The sequence below is a fragment of the Leptonychotes weddellii genome, chromosome 9 (assembly GCF_054177405.1).
Source record: "Leptonychotes weddellii isolate Sample4059 chromosome 9, ASM5417740v2, whole genome shotgun sequence".
In the NCBI taxonomy this organism is placed as follows: domain Eukaryota; kingdom Metazoa; phylum Chordata; class Mammalia; order Carnivora; family Phocidae; genus Leptonychotes; species Leptonychotes weddellii.
Genome location: NC_138377.1, coordinates 38,760,240 through 38,779,814, shown reverse-complemented (window position 1 = coordinate 38,779,814; position 19,575 = coordinate 38,760,240). Strand labels below are relative to the sequence as shown.

The following is a 19,575-nucleotide window of genomic DNA, read 5'->3' as shown; positions in this document are numbered from 1 at the left end:
AGGGAGATTATTAAACTCTTGAGTCATTTGGTTCTAAAACACATTAATAGAAAAATTAGATGTGGATTTGAAGAAGAATTTGGTTACATTTCACTTGAAACTCAGGTTCACACACTTACACAACAAACACTGTATTCCCTTAAATGAGATGGACTCTAGTAAGGCATGCCCCCACTGGTGTACATGATATTTGTGGTTTGCCGAAGTTTGGCTTCGTAGTATCTAACGTAACTAGTGATTTTTTTCTCCTTCTAGTCTAGTATCCCTTCTATTCCTGATGCCAATGCGTAAGGACCGAAAATTGCCCACGTGACATGCTCGGTAGCTTTGCCTCCCCCTGAGAATGCTTCGAATACCTTCCAGATTCCTTTTATGTGTTAATCTATAAATACTAATTTTAAATACTGATACAAAGCTTTGTTTACATCTCATCCAGCAACTGAAGGATATCACAGTAAAAATACATATTTGCTCAAACCACAGACAGCCGCCTCTTAGCCTGCATTCAGGAGCATAGGACGCTGCCGTGGGCAGCCTAACCCCTGCTCTGTGTGGAGGCTCTGGGCTACCCGCTCTGGCCACACACCTAATCCCATACCCTTGGGCAGGGGTAAGGGGAATACACAGATAGCCATAACGTCTTAAGTGATGAGTTACATGAGACAGACAAAATGCTCGGACACCAGTAGGCTTTGAAAACTGACTGGCCCAGTTGCCTTTTGCTGTGTGGTAAATTAGTAGCTTAGCAAAACCCATTCGATTTTGTTCATAATTCTGTGAATCGGAAATTTGGGGCAGGACACACATGGATCATTTGTCTCTGATCCACATGGTGAATTTTGGGGCAGTTGGAACCAGAGGATCCACTCCCAAGGAGGCTTCTTTGAAGACTTCTATATCTGGGTCTTGGTGCTCTGTGGCTTCCCTCTCTCCACATGGCATTTCAGGCCGCAGGGCCTCACCTTGTAGTATGGTGGCCTCTGGGTAGTTAAGCTTCTTCTGTGGGGGCTCGGGACTCCAAGAGCAAGTGTTCCAGGGTGCAAAGGAGAAGCTGTCAGTCTTCTTCTGATCCAGCCTTGGAAGTAGTCCCATATGTCGCTTCTTGTGCATTCTGTTGGTCAAGCTAGTTCCTAAGGGCAACCCAGATTCAATAAAGACAAATTAGATGATGCCTAGTCATCTCCAGAGCAGAAAGCTCTGGTCTGTAAAAGAGCTGGTCGTAAAACTCCTTTGGGGAATAAATCAGTTTTGCGCAACAACTGTTTTGTATTTGAGGAGAAAGCCTGAAATGTAACACATTGTTTTTCTATTTGTATTTGATTTTTGCCTTAATGCAGCAAAGTCAATGCTCCTGGCTTTAATCATGATGATAATGCTAATTGTTCATGGACAACGGTGGCAAGAGAGGGCTGTTGTAAGTAGGGGTGGCTGGAAATACGATTGTACCATTGACTGAAACAGGAAACCCAGGAGGAGAAAAAGTTAGGGCCAAAGAGTACAGTGATGCTTTTACACCACAAGGAACAAAATACCCAACTAAAAGCAGCCTTAAAACCCTCCTTTTTCTCTCAGAAGTAGTCTGGAGCAGGTAGCTCCAGATGTGGTTCAACTCACAGATGTCAGGGCTCGGTCCACTTCCCTGAGAGTCTCTTGGCTTCCTGTCATGCTGCTAGATGACCACCTCCACTCCAAATATCACGGTACTATTGTAGTAACAGAGAAAGGAAAGAATCTCTCCTGATGGCTCCCAGCCTCAAGCGGCCCACACCAGAGTTCTCCAAAGTCCCACTGGTCAGGGTTGCGTCACATTTCCACATGCTAGCTTCAGAGCCTAGGAGAGCTGGTATTGGCATTTTCAGGCTTTTTCACGGGAAGCCAGCTCAGCTAGAAGGGAGAAAGTCATTAGGTAGGTAACCAACGATGTCTGTCACAATGATGAATTCCATTTTCTCTCCCTACACAGTTGATAAAGGCTCACTTAGCAGCCTTACAGAGCTTGAATTAGATAGGCTAAGTCCTAACTGTAATAAATTAGTATTTTCTAGAAGCCAGTTAGTTTCTCAGTGGGCTTTTCCCTTCTGCTCTGTGACTGAGAGCTGATCCCACTGCTTCATAACAAATGAATGATTTGATTATTTTCCTCTTCCACAACTTGAATGAAAGTTCTGTGGCTGTCATGAAGACATGTATCCATCCTGTTACGCATCTGCAGGATTGCCTTTCCAGTATCATTACATATTTGATATCTCTGTATGTGCTTTTAGATATGTACCTACCACCTTAGAGGAGCAAGAAAATTCTGTAGACATTATGAGCCATGTTTGTTTTACAGTCTGGGGGCTCAGAAAAGTCCCTGACATTTAGTCTGAGTTGAACCGGGACAACCAATTCTAGCTCCCCTGGGTAGCGGAGGCAGGCTGAGCTGAGCAGACCCTGTGACACAAGTAAAGCTAAGAAAGGAAGAAACTGTCTTGGCTCAGAAGGGGCTGAGCTTGGGCAACTGGGATTGTAGGGTAATACGTATACACACACTTGTACATTATATCCAGAATATCTGCAATGATTGACTATCTAAGCTGGGTAAAGCTGGAATCCTTTATTCTGTGGATCCTTTATTCTGTAATTGTAATTGTCTCATCTGTAATTGCACAAATGTGATTTTTCATCCCATAAAAATCACATGCCATAAATTTAAGCTGAGGTGTCCCTGTGGGTACCTTTGTGAATGAAAAGGAGGGGAGGGGTAGGGAGACATGAAGAAGGAAGCTCTAAATCTCATCTTCTGTCTATAGCAGTTCATTTAGTCCTCTGACATTGGTTGAAAGCCTACCGCGCCCTCAGTGCTGGGGATGGAAGAACAGATAAAGGTACTCACAGTGCTGAGAGCGAGGGGGAGAGAGAGAGAGAGACACTACATCCCTGCCCTGCCCCCCCAGCACTGTAGAAAAGCAGATATGAGAGATCAGCACAATCCACCAGGCAAGCTAGTTGGGCTGGTTTTCCTTACAATTTTAAAGTGTCTCGTTTCCAAGTTTGAGTTGGTATAATAAAAATTACATTATGTTACAATAATTGTGTTTGAACTACATTACAGTGAGTGCCAGGAGAAGGCCTTACCTACCTTCCTGTATGATATTTCAGAAATAGGTTTCAAAGCCACTTGTTACCTTGGGGAAATTTGTGTTTCCAAAATACCTGCAATGATTGACTCAAGTCAGTAAATCTGTAATTTACTAGAAGCTGAATTTCCAAAAGTCCTATTTTAAATGTTAGAAGTGTTGTTGAAAAAACTGGTACCTCTAACCAGAGAAGAGTGTAATGATGCCTTAGATACTTGCCAGAAAGAAAGCAAAAACAGACTTCAAGCTTAAACTCTCTTCTGATTCCCCCCCCCCGCCACTGACCAAATTTGGCCCCACTCTTGGCTTTAATATGAACGCAAGATCATGCGAGCCCAATTTGTGTCGTCAAGGGCTGTCTGCATCTCTCCATTTGTTTCTGAGGATGCCACCGATGGCCTCAGGGGGCCTGGTTTGGACTGCCACCTTTTGCTCCAAATCCCAGTCCTGGCTTAATTCCCAGTCTTCTGAGGGCCAGCTCCCCACCATGCTTCTCCTCCCTGTGGGTGCAGCCTGACATGCTGCCAGCTCTCAGGACCCTGTCCTGGCAGGCCTGCTCTCCTGGCTTGGCCCTAACAGAGGGAAATCACTACGAGAACTAGAAGCAATGGAGAGGTTGCTGTCACTCCAATTCTGAAGTTCCATGGCCATCCCTCCCACAGGGGAGTGTACTGAGTGTATTACCTGTTGGTTCAGAGCCATTCAGTTTCTCCCTGCAGAATCTCTTTTCCCACTTCTCCGTCTTCCCTACATCCAGAAGCTTCCGGAACATGACCTGCCCGTGGTACTTTCTTAATCAAAAAGTCTCAGAAAAAGCATTTCCCTAACCCGAAAGTGCTCCCCTTTCCTAACCCTGGTCATTCACACTGAGCCGCATCCGCCTGCGTAAAAAGCGGGCAGAAGTTTGAAGTTGTAAGTTTTAAGGGGGCTCACCATTCAAGGTGTCCTGGATCAGGCATACAAGGCTTCCGAGTCCCTGTGCTTTCTCCCCTGTTGGGGGTGGCCAGGCAGGGGTCAGCCTAGGTTTTGTGCTTCCCTGTACCGTGAGCAGTCCCTGGGTATGGCTTCTCTATCAGTAGCCTCTTTCATGTGCTGTGGGGGCTTATATTTACCTGAGCCACAAGAATAGTTTGAGTAAAACATGTCAGAAGAATTGGGTGAACCAACGACGTAGGGCCTGTAAAATGGCTATTTCTGGTGTTTCCTGGAGGGGTGCGGAAGTGTCTGTGGGGTCGCATGCCCAGGACTGTGCCAGGTAATGGGGTGAGCACAGCGAGACCTCCCGGGGCATTAGTTTCCCAGCAAGTTTGGAAATGTTTAGATGTTAAAACCAGTCAGCATAGGAGGAGAATAAAAAATTACAATAATTTTCAGGTAAAACGTTATAATAGGAGAAACTTCACTGCAGGGTGCTCTCCCACACGTCTCCAAGGTTCAGGTGACTTTCTTCCAGTTAAAGCAACTGTTCGAGAAACACTGTACTTAAGAAGGTACAATCATACAAAAATGTATGACATTTTAAAAGGGAGTTCTGTTATGGCACTTGTGAACTCCTGATTTTGCGGATATTTCTTATTTTATGTAATATATGTGTCATGAAACTTGTGTTTCGAGTTGAGATATTTGTAAATTGGATACTTTTAAGTGCAATAGATACTTTTTAAGGAAACCAAAATTAGTTTATAAATAATCACCCCGATTGTTAGTTTTATAAGTTTCAGTTTAATAAAATTATTTTTCCTAAAGTGGGTGTTTTCACTTAACTATAATATAAACATCCATTTATCTTGAAAATAGCTATTAGGTAGGCTTTCAAAAAATGTCACTTATGTCAATACCATTAAATTTATCTAACTCAGACCAATGAAAATTTAAGACTATTTTTGTTAGTGACGTTTTTTGTTAGTCTAAGAAAGTCTTTTGTAGATATCTGGCCATATTAAATATTTAAATTATTTCTAATACTTGTATTGTCTTAATGAAGCACGTAGAACAAAACAGTTCAGTCACAAAGTTCCTCAGGGCAGATGATTAAATAACCATGAGAGTAGCCAAGCTAACTTCAAAGTTGATTTGGAATGTTGTACTACTTTTTGCTCTAAGCAATTATATTAGTCAAATATAAATGTTCAGAGTACATTTTCATTAACATGCTTTATATGTCCAGCTACTTCCAAATGCTCTCTTGGTCCTCATACAGTGTCATTATTCAATAAATGTTTAATAGAAAGGCTCATTAAAATTTTATTTATTATACTTAATGTAAAAGAGTAGAAGTGAAGATAAATTAGGTTGAAGTGGAACGGATAAAATGTAATTGAAATAATTTGGAGTACAATTTAAATAAACTTTGTTAATTTGGAAGTCTTAAAAGTGTGTGACCACAGCTTAAGATGCGTTCAAATATATCATTATGAAGAAAATAAGAATATTGTATTACTGGTTTGTAGGTTCTTTAAGAAAGGCTATTAGCTTTAGTCTAAAAATAGAAAAGATAAAATTAACTTAGCTTTCTTTTTTATTAACTTAGTAAATGTCTGGGTTAAGCAACTACTTATACTCTGTTATACATCTTATGTAAATGTATGATCACTGGCTAGAATAATGTATAGATATCTTTATAGAACACTTACATTTTTTTCACTGACTTTTTTTAGCTAGATTATAATCTCTATTGCATGGGGAAAATATAACAAAATGTCATTGACTGAACTGCTGTAGTGTTGAAATAAACTTTAAATTTTTAAATAAACCCTATTAATCTAAAAACTCAGTCACTGAGTTAAGGTAATATGGAGAAAGTATATGTTTTTTCAGAAATATGATTAAATTAAATCTTGCAAACTAGTAAATTGACTTTGATTTGGCTTAAATATTATTCATACAAAGATAGAGGGTTGGGTAAAGCCAGAGTTGTGACTGTTAACTTCTCTGTAATTCAGGGCACAGCAGGGACAGGTTCTGACTTTCTTTTTTTTAAGATTTTATTTATTTAGAGAAAGAGAGAGTGAGCAGGGGAGGGGCGGAAGGAGAGGAAGAGAGAGAATCCTCAAGCAGACTCCCGGCTGACCGCGGAGCCCGAGATGTGGGGCTCAATCTCACGACCCTGAGATCATGACCTGAGCTGCAGTCAAGAGTCGGCCACTTAACCAACCTGAGCCACCCAGGTGCCCCAGGGACAGACTCTGACTTTTTTTAAAAAAAGAAAAACTGTTGGCTTGTATTGGTTTTGCTGGTAGAGTGATATTTGTTAACTACAAGAATTGTGATTAAGTTGTTGAAATGAGATTTTACTGAATTTTTATATGTGTTTATTTCATTATTAGGCTATCAGCTGCAAAGGTCAACACAGTATATCGTACACTCTGTCAAGGAATCAGACTGTGGTGGTGGAGTACACACATGATAAAGATACGGACATGTTTCAGGTAACATCTTGATTTTTCTTTTGGATGCAGTGTCATTAACATGACATCAGTTTCAGGTGTCCAATGTAATGATTCCATACTTGCGCCTAGTACAAAGTAATCACCACAGAAGGCCTATTAACAGTTGCTACCACGCGGAGTTACAAAGCTTTTTCCTTGGGATGAGAACTTTTAAGATCCACACTCCTAGCTACTTTCATGGACACAGTGCAATAGTATTTACTATAGGCACCATGCTCTATGTGACATCCCCAGGACACACCTTTCTTTTCTTCATGGAAATTTTAGCATGCTCTCCTTCAGTTCTGCATTTCGATATGTAATCAGAACTAGCCCAGTAGTGTTTGGTGATGTACTCAGAGAAAGAGGTGAGGATAATATAAAAATGAATTCCTGTTTGGGTACTGAAAGACTAAAGGGGAAACCTTCATTCTAAACTGCAGACAGAAATTATAAAAGCTACATTCTTAGGTCTCAGTGCAATAAAAATACACGTTAATAACGATAAAAATTTTAAAAACCAACCACTTTGAAAAGCCATGTTTGAACACTTGAATCAGAAAGGACATCGATACTGCAGTTATTAGGCCTTTTAAAAAATTACTATGGGAACATTATGTAGCGAAACTCATGAGATGTGACCGACCTCATACTCAGAAGAAAATGTAAAAAAAAAAAAAAAAAAAATCTGAAGTGCTTTCATTATACAAGGAAGGAGGGAACAAGGAACTAAACATTGGTCTCCAAGAGTTCTCTTTAAAAAATGACAGTAAGAAAATACAGAAGAGGTTCGTGACTAGCTTTAGCGGTATATAATAGAAAGTCCAGAAATACATCAAAAGAAAGCAGAAGGAAGGAAATAATAATGGTAAAAAAATTCATGAATTTAAGAAGAAGAGAATTAATAATATATCTAAGATTTGGTACTTTAAAACAATAGAAAGTTAAAATTAAGGCTAATGAGGAAAAAAGCAAACTCAAATTGGGAACCATGAGACTTTGCATTTCTATATGGAACATTAAATTATTAAATAAATGATAGTGAAACAGGTGTCAAACAGTATCCTAGATATTATCAGAAAGGGGAAATAAGGAGCTCTGAAAAATAAGAAAATATGCTCAACCTGACTTAAAAAAAGAGAAATGTGAATTCAAATCACACAGAGATCTTATTTTTCACTTACTAGATTGACAAAAATCCGAACAGTTTTGTCAGAGATGTGGGGAAACCTTCTCCTAGTCCTATAAATCAGTATGACCTCTGTGGGGTGGTGATTTGGAAGTGCTTGTGAAAAATGAAAAATGCTTACACTTTGACTCAGCTCTTCTCTTTCTAAAGCTCTTCTGTTTCTAGAGATTTACCCCAGAGATACCCCTACATTCATGCAGAATGACATTTTTACGAAGTCATTGCTCAAAGCATGGTTTAATAGCAAAAGATTGCTAAGTGAATTTAAATTTTAAAAAAATAATAATAATAGCAAAAGATTGCGAACAATGTAAATGTCATTCAGTAGGGGACCCTTTCAGTAAATTCAGGTACAGCCATATAGTTGAGGGAGGCCTCCAAGGCTATGAAACAGAACAAGAAAAAGCTCTATGTATGGACATGGGAAGAGCTCCAAACATATTTAATGAATTAAATATTAATATTATTATATTGAGCCATTGATAATATATTCAATTAAGATTACTTAATCTTCAATGTTAATAAATTTAAGTTATTAAATATATTAAATATTAAGTAGTATATTAATTATTAAATATTAGCATAGTTAAATGATTTAAATAATGCTTACATGCACTAAAAAGTTCCAAGAGGATAAATAAGATTATTATTAAAGCAGTTGCCTTTGTGGGGAAGAGGATTGGGCAGGTGGTACACAGAGAGGTATTGCACACTATGATTTTTTTCTTAAGATTTTATTTATTTATTTGCGAGAGGAAGAGAGCACAGAGGGAGAGTGAGAGGGAGAAACAGACTCTCTGGGCTCTCTGCTCAACAGGGGACCCCATCCCAGGACCCCGATATCAGGACCTGAGCCGAAGGCAGACAGTTAACCAACTGAGCCACCCAGGCGCCCCTCACACTATGATTTTTGAAACATGTGAATGTGTTAGCTGTTTTTTAAAAAAACTAAACAGGGGCTGAGCAGGGAGCCCGCTTCTCCCTCTCCCTCTGTCCCTCTCCTGTGTGTGCACTGTCTGTCAAATAAATAAATAAAATCTTTTTAAAAAATTAAAAAAAATAAACTTAAACAGTCCTAGAGTCATAGTCATAGATGTAGACACAATTATTAAAGTGCCTCAAAAGTAAGATTTATCATATTTAGACAAAATATTAACAATGGTTTTACTCCTCATACAATTCCATTTTATAATATTCTAAATATTTTTTCTTCTCATTCTACCAGAGAAAATCCTTTCCTAAATACGTATTGCATACTCTTCCCTGCTAATTTTATGGGACTTCATAATAATTTTTTAATAACTTTCCAAAATTATAAATCTTCTACTGACAAGATTTTTTTTTTACATAGGAAATTTTTTAACACACGTTTTACCCTAGAGAATAGCAGATTCTCAACACCAAAAAAAGCACATCAAGAAAATTTTTACAGTTGTGGTGGTACATTTTTTACCACTTTAAAATTAACCCGACACGGCAGAGGCACCTGTAATTTCATCACTGTTCTGTAGGGACATGTTGTGACAGAGATCGCGTACTCTTCACTGTCGTGCACATTCCACTCCCATGGCTCACTTTCTCCCTTCTCATCTCTGCAAGTGCAGAGTGAGTGAAAGATTCATGAGACTCTTAACATGAGATCCATCCTCTCGACAAACACACAATGCAGTATTTTTACCATAGGCACAGCATTAGACAGCACATCTCTGGAACTTCTTCATCTTGTGGCACTGAAACTTTGGAGCTGTTGAACAATGATTCCCACTTCCCTCCACCACCAGCCTCTGGCAACCACCATGCTACAGTCCCTATTTGACTGTTTTAGGTACCTCACGTAATTGGAATCCTGCAGTGTTTGTAACGTCCCCTAGATTCATCCATGTTGTTGCATGTGGCAGGATTTCCTTGTTTTATTAGCACCGCGCTCTAACCAACTGAGCTAACCGGCCACTTGGTGAGGATTTCCTTGTTTTAAAGGCTGAATAATATCCTACTGGATGTTTTTACCACATTTTTTTTTTAATCCATTCACCCACTGGTGGACGTTCAGGTTGTTTCTATATCTTGGCTATTGTAAATAACGCTACCGTGAACGTGGGGAGCAGATCTCTCTTTGAGATCCTGATTTCGGGGTTTTTTGGGGTTTTTTTTTTTTTTGGATAAATATCCAATAACGGGATTGCTGAATCACATGGTAGTTTGATTTTTAATATTTTAGGGAACCTCCATACTGTTATAAACTTCTAAATGCTTTTTTTCATACTTCCCATTTCATCATATAGAATATTTGAAAGCCTCAATATTTAATAAAAGTAATTTTTTGCTACTTCATCAAAAGCATACTTAAGTGAAACTGGCATTATTTTTAACTGCAAGTGCATGGCCACGAAGAATACAGTGGCCATTAATACAGTTTGGTGCCACTGGTTTAATTTACACGAAAGCACATGATTGCCTTAGCACCATTAGAAGAAACATTAGCACAGTGGAAAAGGCAAATGGTGTATTTGTATTATTGTGAAGGCAATTTTGGCTTCATGGACCTGGTCCTTAGAAAAGGTCTCGGGGACCCTCAGAGGTTCATAGACCACACTAAGAAATACCGAATTATGCTATACTAACCTCTTGCATTTCATAGCTGAGAAATCTGGGTCTTCGAAAGGAACAGTGACTAGCTACTAAGGGCAGAGAAAGCGTTAGTGGTAGAAGTCAGTTTTATGTCTCCTGAGTTCTACACTCCTACGTAGTACCACCTCAACCTCTTTATATGAAGCATGGTAATTCAACAAGCATTTATAGATTTACTAAGAAAACAGAACACATTTGTCATTTTTACTAAAATAATCTGATTCCACTTGCAAAATAACTAGACATATTGGAGGATTAATATCAGATCACTCTAAGCAGAGTAGAATTAAGCAAACTCTTAGAAGGCCCTGAAAAATCAAGCTTGTTTTAATTTTTTTTTCTTCCTCTTACACATTTTTATGTCCCCAGCCCACCACTGATTGATAAAGGTTACCGAGCAAAAAGCACTGTACCATTCCTGTTTCTCAAGCATGGACCTTGGTGTTGAGGGCTATTCACTGTAGCCATTATTCTTTAAAATGATTTCTCGTTAATTGGGCATTTAAAAGCAGAACATCAAACCAAGCCAAAGAAGGGCCTTGTGCTGCCTTTCCCTGGGAAACAGGTAGTAGCTCAGAATTCAGAAATATTATTGCCTAGGGAAAAAAGTATCAATTTGATCTGAATTTAAGAGATGGGTTAAGAGTGAGAAAGTCTGAGTTAGTATAGCAACAATTTCATAGTAGTTATTTTCTAGAATAGGTGTAAATAAAGGACAGAAAAAAAAAAGAGTGTAGCTTTTGAGAAAGTAAAATATAAAGAATCGTTTGTCACAGGAAGTGACAAAATGTTTTACAAGACCCCTAAAGGGACGTGTGATGCCAAATGCATCCTGATCCTTGGGGTAAGGAAACCAGAGGCCTCAAACATTGCTCGGTTTCATGGTCTTCGATCCTGGGTGCTGCTGGACCTTACGGTTTGGGTTTTTGTTTGGTTGGTTTTTAATTTAGTTGGTTTATACCACTTTTAGATGGTAACATTTTATTAGCACCCACCTAGGTGAGAAAAAATGTTAAAGAATATCTGCTTTTTAAACAGTTATTTCTTAAAACATGATGCCTGTCTCTCTCCCAGGGTTCAAGGTCACTGTCCTAATCCTCCATTCATCAATTTCATTTCTTGAGCACCTGCTATGTATCAGATACTCATCTAGTTACTGGAGGTAGGCAGCCCCTCTCCTGGAGCCTGCATTCTGGAGGAGGGAAACAGACCACAAATAAGGCAGAAGTAACAGCAAGTGCCAAGGCCCCCAGGCAGGAGCAGGGTGAGGGAGGAGGTCAGTGAAATGAGATGAGCTTGGAGAGGTGGGGCCCGTAGGCCAAGTAAAAAAATCGGGGTGTTAAGCACGGGAGAGATATAATCTGATTTACATTCCTTACAGATATCTTCGGAGGGAGTGTTGACAGGCAGGGTTAAACGTGGGTGTGGAGGAAATAAAGGATCAAGGATAATTCTTTGGTATTGATTTCTAGCTTGAGCAAATTGGATGTCAGTCATTGACCTGGGGAATCCAGGGGTTGAAGAGGAGTCCAGGTTCTGTTTAGAACATCTTACATTTTGAGATGCTTATTAGACAACCAAGTGGAGATTGGGCATGCGAGTCTGAAGCTCTAGGTAGAGATCAGGGCTTTTTGGCTAATAATGGAATTTGACGAGACTACCTAGGGAGGGAACAGAAAGCGCAGGGAAGGGGGCTATTTGCCAACTAGCCTGTAAGAGTTTCATTATTCCAATACCAGGTACAGATATGCCAGGATATGGATTATAAGCCCTGGAAAAGCTCTGCAAGAGTGGTGTCAGTGCAGCTCTGGGGTAGAAACTCCCGCTGGGTGGGCTGAGGAGGGAAGTTAAGGGGATGAGTAAGGAAATGGGAGGGTAACAACTAGTGACAGGTTTTACGGGATGTATTTCCACTAAGTGAATCAGAGAAATGGGGCTATAGCTTGAGGGCTGCTTACAAGTGAAGGAATATGTTTTTAAAGGTGAGAGACTAGTCTGGAAAAATGCTACTCAAAGTGTGCTCAACTGAGCAGCCAAGTCTCTGTTAAGAGGGCAGAATGAGCTGAGTAGGAAATCTCCAGGAGGAGTTTGGAAACCTACGGCACTTTTTAGAGTACCTGAAACCTTAAAGCAGATGATCGTTTTTCTAATACTCATTCTGATTGTACTTTTAAAAAGTATCAGTGACAAGTTGAAGTTTAAAAAACAAATTGGTCCTTTTATCCCCACAGAGTCACAGAGTTTGAGAAGCTCCAGAATGTGTTTGATAGCTGATGATAAGATCTAGTAGTCTAGAGAGAGAAATGAATGATTCTGGAGAGAGAGGGGACAGCGTCAGGAACAAAATTCTTGGGAAGGGAAGAATAGTGAGACCCCAGGCATCAAGAGAGAGTTTGGTCTTGGGTAGGAGCCGCGATATTCCATCCTTGTCATCAGAAGGAAGTCAGAAAATAAGGTTACAGATGCAGGGGTAGGAGTACCAGTGGTCCAGGAAAGATGACGGAGGCCCTTCCAGCCACTTTGTGCCATATTACCTGTACTGAATTGGACTGACAACCAGACAAACCCAAACTTTTCTCATATATGAAAAATTTCACATGCTGAGTGATGCTGTGTGTGTGGTGTCAGTAAAATCCTTCCTCTGGCTACTATAAGAATATCAGCGATGGAATTCAGAACCATCTTGGTTGTCTACATGACTGCCCTTAAGATAATGTAGAGTTGAGCAACCCTCAGTTTGTTTCCTGAGATTAAGAATTCCTCATGGTGAGTGCTGTGAATTGTGTAAGACTGTTGAATCACAGACCTGTATCTCTGAAACAAATAATACATTATATGTTAAAAAAAAAAGAAGATAGCAGGAGGGGAAGAATGAAGGGGGGGAAATCAGAGGGGGAGACAAACCATGAGAGACTATGGACTCTGAGAAACAAACTGCGGGTTCTAGAGGGGAGATGGGTAGGGGGATGGGTTAGTCTGGTGATGGGTATTAAAGAGGGCACGTATTGAATGGAGCACTGGGTGTTATACGCAAGCAATGAATCATGGAACACTGCGTCAAAAACTAGTGATGTAATGTATGGTGATTAACATAATAATAATTTTAAAAAGGAAAATGATTTAAAAACACAATTTTATTCTGTGTAAGTACCTACAATAAAAGTAATAATGCTTTAAAGCCAAAAAAAAAAAAAAAAAAAAAGATAATGTAGAGTTGATCCAACACCCAAAAGGGATGGGTTCCAAGTTTTGCACATCGGGTGAGTTTTCAGTAGAAAAGTGGCTTAGTTTTTTTGTTTTTTTGTTTTTCTGGCAAAAGCACCATGAGGTTTGTATCCGAAAGTATAAAATTATACTGGCACACCACAGGTTAGATTTAAGTGGAAGTGAATTGAAAAACAACTCAAACATGACCAGTCAGATAGGTATCATGACTTGCAATAATCGATCCTAGCAGTATGTTCCAGTTGGAATAAAATGTCATGTGTTATAGTCCATTTCCGTTAACTCATCAAAACATTAATTTAATACATGGCCTTTCCCGAAGAGAGTAATCTTTGTAGACAGTAACAGTTGTATGACATTCTACTTGAGCATGGTTTTAGCTTTGCGCTTACAACAGAGCTTGAAGAGTCTTTGCCCTCTTCCATGGAGGTGACGAAATTATGTCAGAGACTGTGTCTTTGTGAGAGCTCTAGGCAATTTTAGAACTTTCCACATTTCGCTCCTAAGCTTTGTTGAAACAGAGGTTCAGGACAAGTTGATCCCTGAGTTTAGAGTAGCCTTTATGTTATTTTTTATTCTTTTCTGTATTTGTGAAATATTTTACAATAAATATTTGTTACTTTTCTAGTTTAAAAAATATTTTAAAGTGACATAAGTCAAAGTCATATACTGTATTTCACTTACATGTGGAATCTATTAAAAAAAAATCAAAACCATAGAAGCAGAGACTAGAATGGTAGTTACCAGGGGCTGAGGGGGCAGGGGGATAGAGAGGTGTTGGTCACAGGGTACAAACTTCCAGCTGTAAGATGAATAGGTTCTGGGGATCTAATGTACAGCATGGTGATTATAGTTAATAATACTGTATTGTATACCTCAAAGTAGCTAAGAGAATAGCTTTCAAAAAAAAAAAAAGCAGTCTGAATCAGAGCTTCTGAGTCACATACCCAGCTTTTAAATGAATCTAGCCGAGGGAAGACTCTCAACTTTAGAAAGATGAATTATATAAGATTTATAATATCTCTTAATTTAGATTTTATGTTGCCTTTTTTTAGCAAGTTTTATGTTTTCTAAACCTGAAATGCATACATTCAGGCAATGTGCATCTATTCACATTGATGAGTTTCAGTGAATCCAGAGGTTTATTTTATTCCAGGCACATTTCATTAGGACAAGAAATCAAGGGTTGTAAAAAAAAAAAAAAAAAGAAAGAGAGAGAAAATAGATGTCTGTTGTCTATTGGTTTAATAGAGATAGTCTATGCATGAAAATGTGTGAGATTTATAAAAGAAACTTAATAATAATTTTCCAGGAAGCAAACAGAGCTAAATAATGCAAGATAATATGTATTTTTTCACTTTTATTTCTTTGGATGAAAAATATATTACATCTTATGTTTTAGATAGAATTTTGAGATCAGGTGAAAGATACCTGAGAAATTGACTTTTGGGGGTCTTCTGCATACATGTCTGGGAGCTCCCTGTGTCCCTCCCCTCATCAGCTTCCTAATCAAAGTCACTAGCGTTAGGAAAGAACATTAACGTCATACTTAGTGAGAAATGATTTGTTTACATATAAATGATTTTAATTTAAAAAGTCTCTATGGTGTATAAATAACATGTATCACTGTTTTCTGGTCAGAGATTCATAGAACAGCATTACAAAAATGTTTTGGGGGCACCTGGGTGGCTCAATTGGTTAAGCGACTGCCTTCGGCTCAGGTCATGATCCTGGAGTCCTGGGATCGAGTCCCACATCAGGCTCCCTGCTCGTCAGGGAGTCTGCTTCTCCCTCTGACCCTCCCCCCTCTCATGCTCTCTCTATCTCATTCTCTCTCTCAAATAAATAAATAAAATCTAAAAAAAAAAAATGTTTTGATATTTTGTCTTGAGGAGTTTTTTATTTGTAAACAAATACTTAACTCTTCCCAGTTTACAGGACAGAGCAGTTACCTATCTTATTGGTATTTTTTAATATGAAAACCTTTTTTTAGAACTGTAAGATCTTCCAAATGAAATATATTCTTTCTGGAAGCATTTAATCTTACCAAAGAAAGTTAGTCAACATAATTTATTGGCAGCTTTTTAGACTTTCCCAAGAGAGATTTTTTTTTTTTTTTAATACAAACTTGAAATGTTAAGACCACCTTTTTGAACCTTTCATCTGACTGCATCCCAAACTTTGGGCCGACTTGTATTGCCCTTTACATCATTCTCGTTTACACTGAATAATGGCAACAGGCATTTGATCTATGTCGGGGTTAGGGCTATTCTTGCTCTATGCCATGAGTCACTGGTGGATTCACTTAGTGGGGAAAACCAATCCTTGCTGCCGGGCAAGAGTTCCTTTGTTGTTTGGCGTTCTTTAAAATCTTGGTTTTTTCCAGCTGGAAATAGGGGAGCGGGTGGGTGAGGTAGAGGATAATTTGTTGTTAATGTTTTCACCTGATCCAAGAGATACAATCTCGGGGTGGGGGGGCGCTATCTAATGTTTTTCTCCAGAATAAAAAATTTAGCTTTTCTCTTAATATTTAAAATCTCATGATTGGTTACTCTAATATCTCCCTTAGTTAAACAAGAAAAGGAAAAAACTAAATTTTTTTCTTGAAATTCTTAAGCAGAGATAATAAATGTTAATGTTAAAGGGATCCTGAACACTCATTCCATGTGAACAAAATATGGTGACATATTTTTCAAACGAATCATGAGTACATTTGATTTATTTAGGTGGGCAGATCAACAGAAAGCCCTATCGACTTCGTTGTTACAGACACAATTTCTGGCAGTCAGAACAATGATGAGGCCCAGATTACACAGAGCACCATATCCAGGTTTGCCTGCAGGATTGTCTGCGACAGGAACGAACCTTACACCGCACGGATATTCGCAGCCGGATTTGACTCTTCCAAAAACATATTTCTTGGAGTAAGTACTATTACTAAGTACATTGTTTCAAGGAAAACGCCCATTATCATCAGATATAACATTTAATTGTGGCCAAAAATCTGCCTTCCACGGTGCCTCCAGTTAGATTTGGAGATTTTAGTTTTCAGATGTGGAGTCTGAAAGGCTGTTATTAACAATCTAAAAATAATTAAGTCATTACTTGATACTTGTTACATTTGCTGTATTATGTATATGTACAGTAATTACTTTTTAAAAAATGTATATTGACATTGTACTTAATGTATTTATAGTAGATTTAAGGGGGTTTATTTCAGTGGGAAAAATAAATGGTCAAATCTACATAGAGTTCAAAGGAAAAAGTGACATTCATTTATTCATTCAAAAAATTTTCATTGGGTGTTTGCTGGGTTCTATGTCAGGTGTTATATAGGTTTGATATCACAGAACAAAACAGATTAAAAATTTCTGGCTTCATAAGGCTTCCATGTAAATGAAACCCAGAAGTTTTAGTGAATATCCAATTTTAATATAGTTTTGTTTTTTTTTAAATCAGGATGTTTTTGCAGGGGGAAAAAAAAAAAACATTCAAAATGGCCTTTAAAAATGGCCTAAACAGGGGCGCCTGGGTGGCTCAGTCAGTTAAGCGTCTGCCTTCAGCTCAGGTCATGATCTCAGGGTCCTGGATGACACCCCCCAGCCCCCGCCGCCCCCGCCTTGGGCTCCCTGCTCAGTGGGGAGTCTGCTTCTCCCTCTGCCCTCCCACCCCCCACTCCTGGGCACACATGCTCTTTCTCTCTCTCTTGCTCACTCTCGCTCTCAAATAAGTAAATAAAATATTTTTTTTAAATGGCCTGAACAATAATAAAAATGTATTATTTCATGTAACAAGGAGCGCCAAGGAAGACAGCTCCAGGGTTGGGTAATTCAGTGATTCCGTGTCATCCAGGAAAGCAGGTTCGTTCTGTCTTGCCCCTACCTCCCCGGGCAAATCCACTTCCTCAGGCTGCCTTAGGGATGAGAGTCGGCTCCTGCATTTCATTAATCCCCAGCCACATGACCACTTCCGGCTGAAGAAGAGGCGGCAGAGACACTCTTTCTTCCTTATCTCTTTTTATTGTTTTTTTATTTACTTTTTGCAAATGAATAAATTTGACATGTAACATTGTGTAAGGGTAAGGTGTACAGCCATGTTACCGTGATGTACTTACATGTTGTAAAATGATGGCCAATATAGGATTATTTAGCACATCGCGCAACTATAGCACAATAATATGGTCTATGTTCATAACACGGTGCATTAGATCTCTGTGGCTGATTACAAGCTTGTACCTTTAAACACCATCAGTCTTACCACTCTCCCTGTGTTTCCCCCACCCACACCCATCCCATCCCCAGTAACTGTCATTTTACTCTGTTTTTGTAGGCTTAACTTTTTAAGATTCCACATACAAGTGATATCATACAGTACGTACTTTCTCTGACTTGCTTAGCATAATGTGCTCAAGGTCCATCTATGTTGTTGCAAATGGAAGGCTACCCTCCTTTCTCGTGGGTAAATAATACGTACAGTGTCTTTTTTTATCCATTCATTCATTGATGGGCATTGGATGGCTTCCATATCTTGGCTGTTGGGAATAATGCAGTAAACATGGGAGTGCATATATCTCCTTGAAATCCTGTTTTCATTTCCTTTGAGTATGTGCCCTAAAGTGGAAATGCTGGATCATATGGTAGTTGTTTTTAAATTTTGGACTATTTAGGGTCTTTTGTGGTTGCACATAAAGCTTAGGATTATTTCTTCTATTTCTGTGAAGAACTCTTTTAATATTTTGATGGGGATTGTGTTGAATCTATAGATGGATTTGGGTAGTATGGCCATTTTAACAATAATCTTCGGATTCATAAACATGGGGTGTCTTTCCATTTGTGTCTTCAATTTCAGCAAAGTGTGTAATTTTCATTGTATAGATCTTTCACTTCCTTGGTGAAATTTATTCCCAAGTACTTTACTGTTTTTGATGCTGTTGTAAATGGGTAGTTTTCTTTAGGCCTTTTTCAAATGCTTCATCTTCATCATTAGTGTAAAGGAATGCAACTTTCTTCTCTATGTTGGTTTTGTGTCCTGCCACTTTACTGAAATCGTTAATTCCAACAGCTTTTTGACTGCTTCTTTGGGATTCTCAATATACAAGATTGTATCATTAGCAAATAGGGCTAAGCAATAGTTTTACTTCTTTCTTTCCAATTTATATGCCATTTATTTCTTTATCTTGCCTAATTGCTCTAGCTAGGACATGTAGCACTATATTGAATAGGAATGGTGAGAGTGGGCATCCTTGTCTTGTTTCTGATCTTAGAGGAAACACTTACAGTCTTTCTTCATTGAGTATGATGTTAGCTGTAGGTTTGGCATATATGCCCTTTATTATGTTGAGATATATTCCTTCTGTAGCCAATCTGGTAAGGGTTTTTATTCTGAAAGGATGTTGTGTTTTGTCAAAAGCTTTTTCTGTGGCTATTGAGATGATCACGTGATTATCCTTCATTTTATTGATAGGATGTATTACATTTATTGATTTGCATACGTTGAACCATACTTGCATCCCCAGGGAAGTCCCACTTGCTCATGGTGTATAATCCTTTTAATGTGTTCTTTTTTTTTTTTTTTAAGATTTTATTTATTTGCGAGAGAGAGAATGAGAGACAGAGAGCATGAGAGGGAGGAGGGTCAGAGGGAGAAGCAGACTCCCTGCCGAGCAGGGAGCCCGATGCGGGACTCGATCCACGGACTCCGGGATCATGACCTGAGCCGAAGGCAGTCGCTTAACCAACTGAGCCACCCAGGCGCCCCTCCTTTTAATGCGTTCTTGAATTTGATTTGCTCATATTTTGTTGAGAACTTTCACACCTACATTTATCAGGGATATTGGTCTATAATTTTCTTATCTGGTTTTGGTATCAAGGGAATGAGTTTGGAAATGTCCCTTCCTCCTCAATATTTTGGAAGAGTTTGAGGAGGATTGGTGTTATTAATTCTTTTTTTTCTTTTTTCTTTTTTTTAATTTTATTATGTTATGTTA

At 38.8% G+C, this 19,575-nt stretch overlaps 1 protein-coding gene across 2 annotated transcripts in view; it reads left to right on the top strand.

The window, feature by feature from the left end:
* Positions 1-19,575, top strand: part of PELI2 (pellino E3 ubiquitin protein ligase family member 2) — a 180,603-nt gene that overhangs the window by 144,085 nt on the left and 16,943 nt on the right. For both annotated transcript variants that reach the window (XM_006736047.2, XM_081830473.1), the window contains 2 exons: positions 6,446-6,547; positions 16,316-16,513. In XM_006736047.2, the coding sequence (XP_006736110.1) occupies positions 6,446-6,547; positions 16,316-16,513 (300 nt within the window). The remainder of the gene's footprint in view (positions 1-6,445; positions 6,548-16,315; positions 16,514-19,575) is intronic.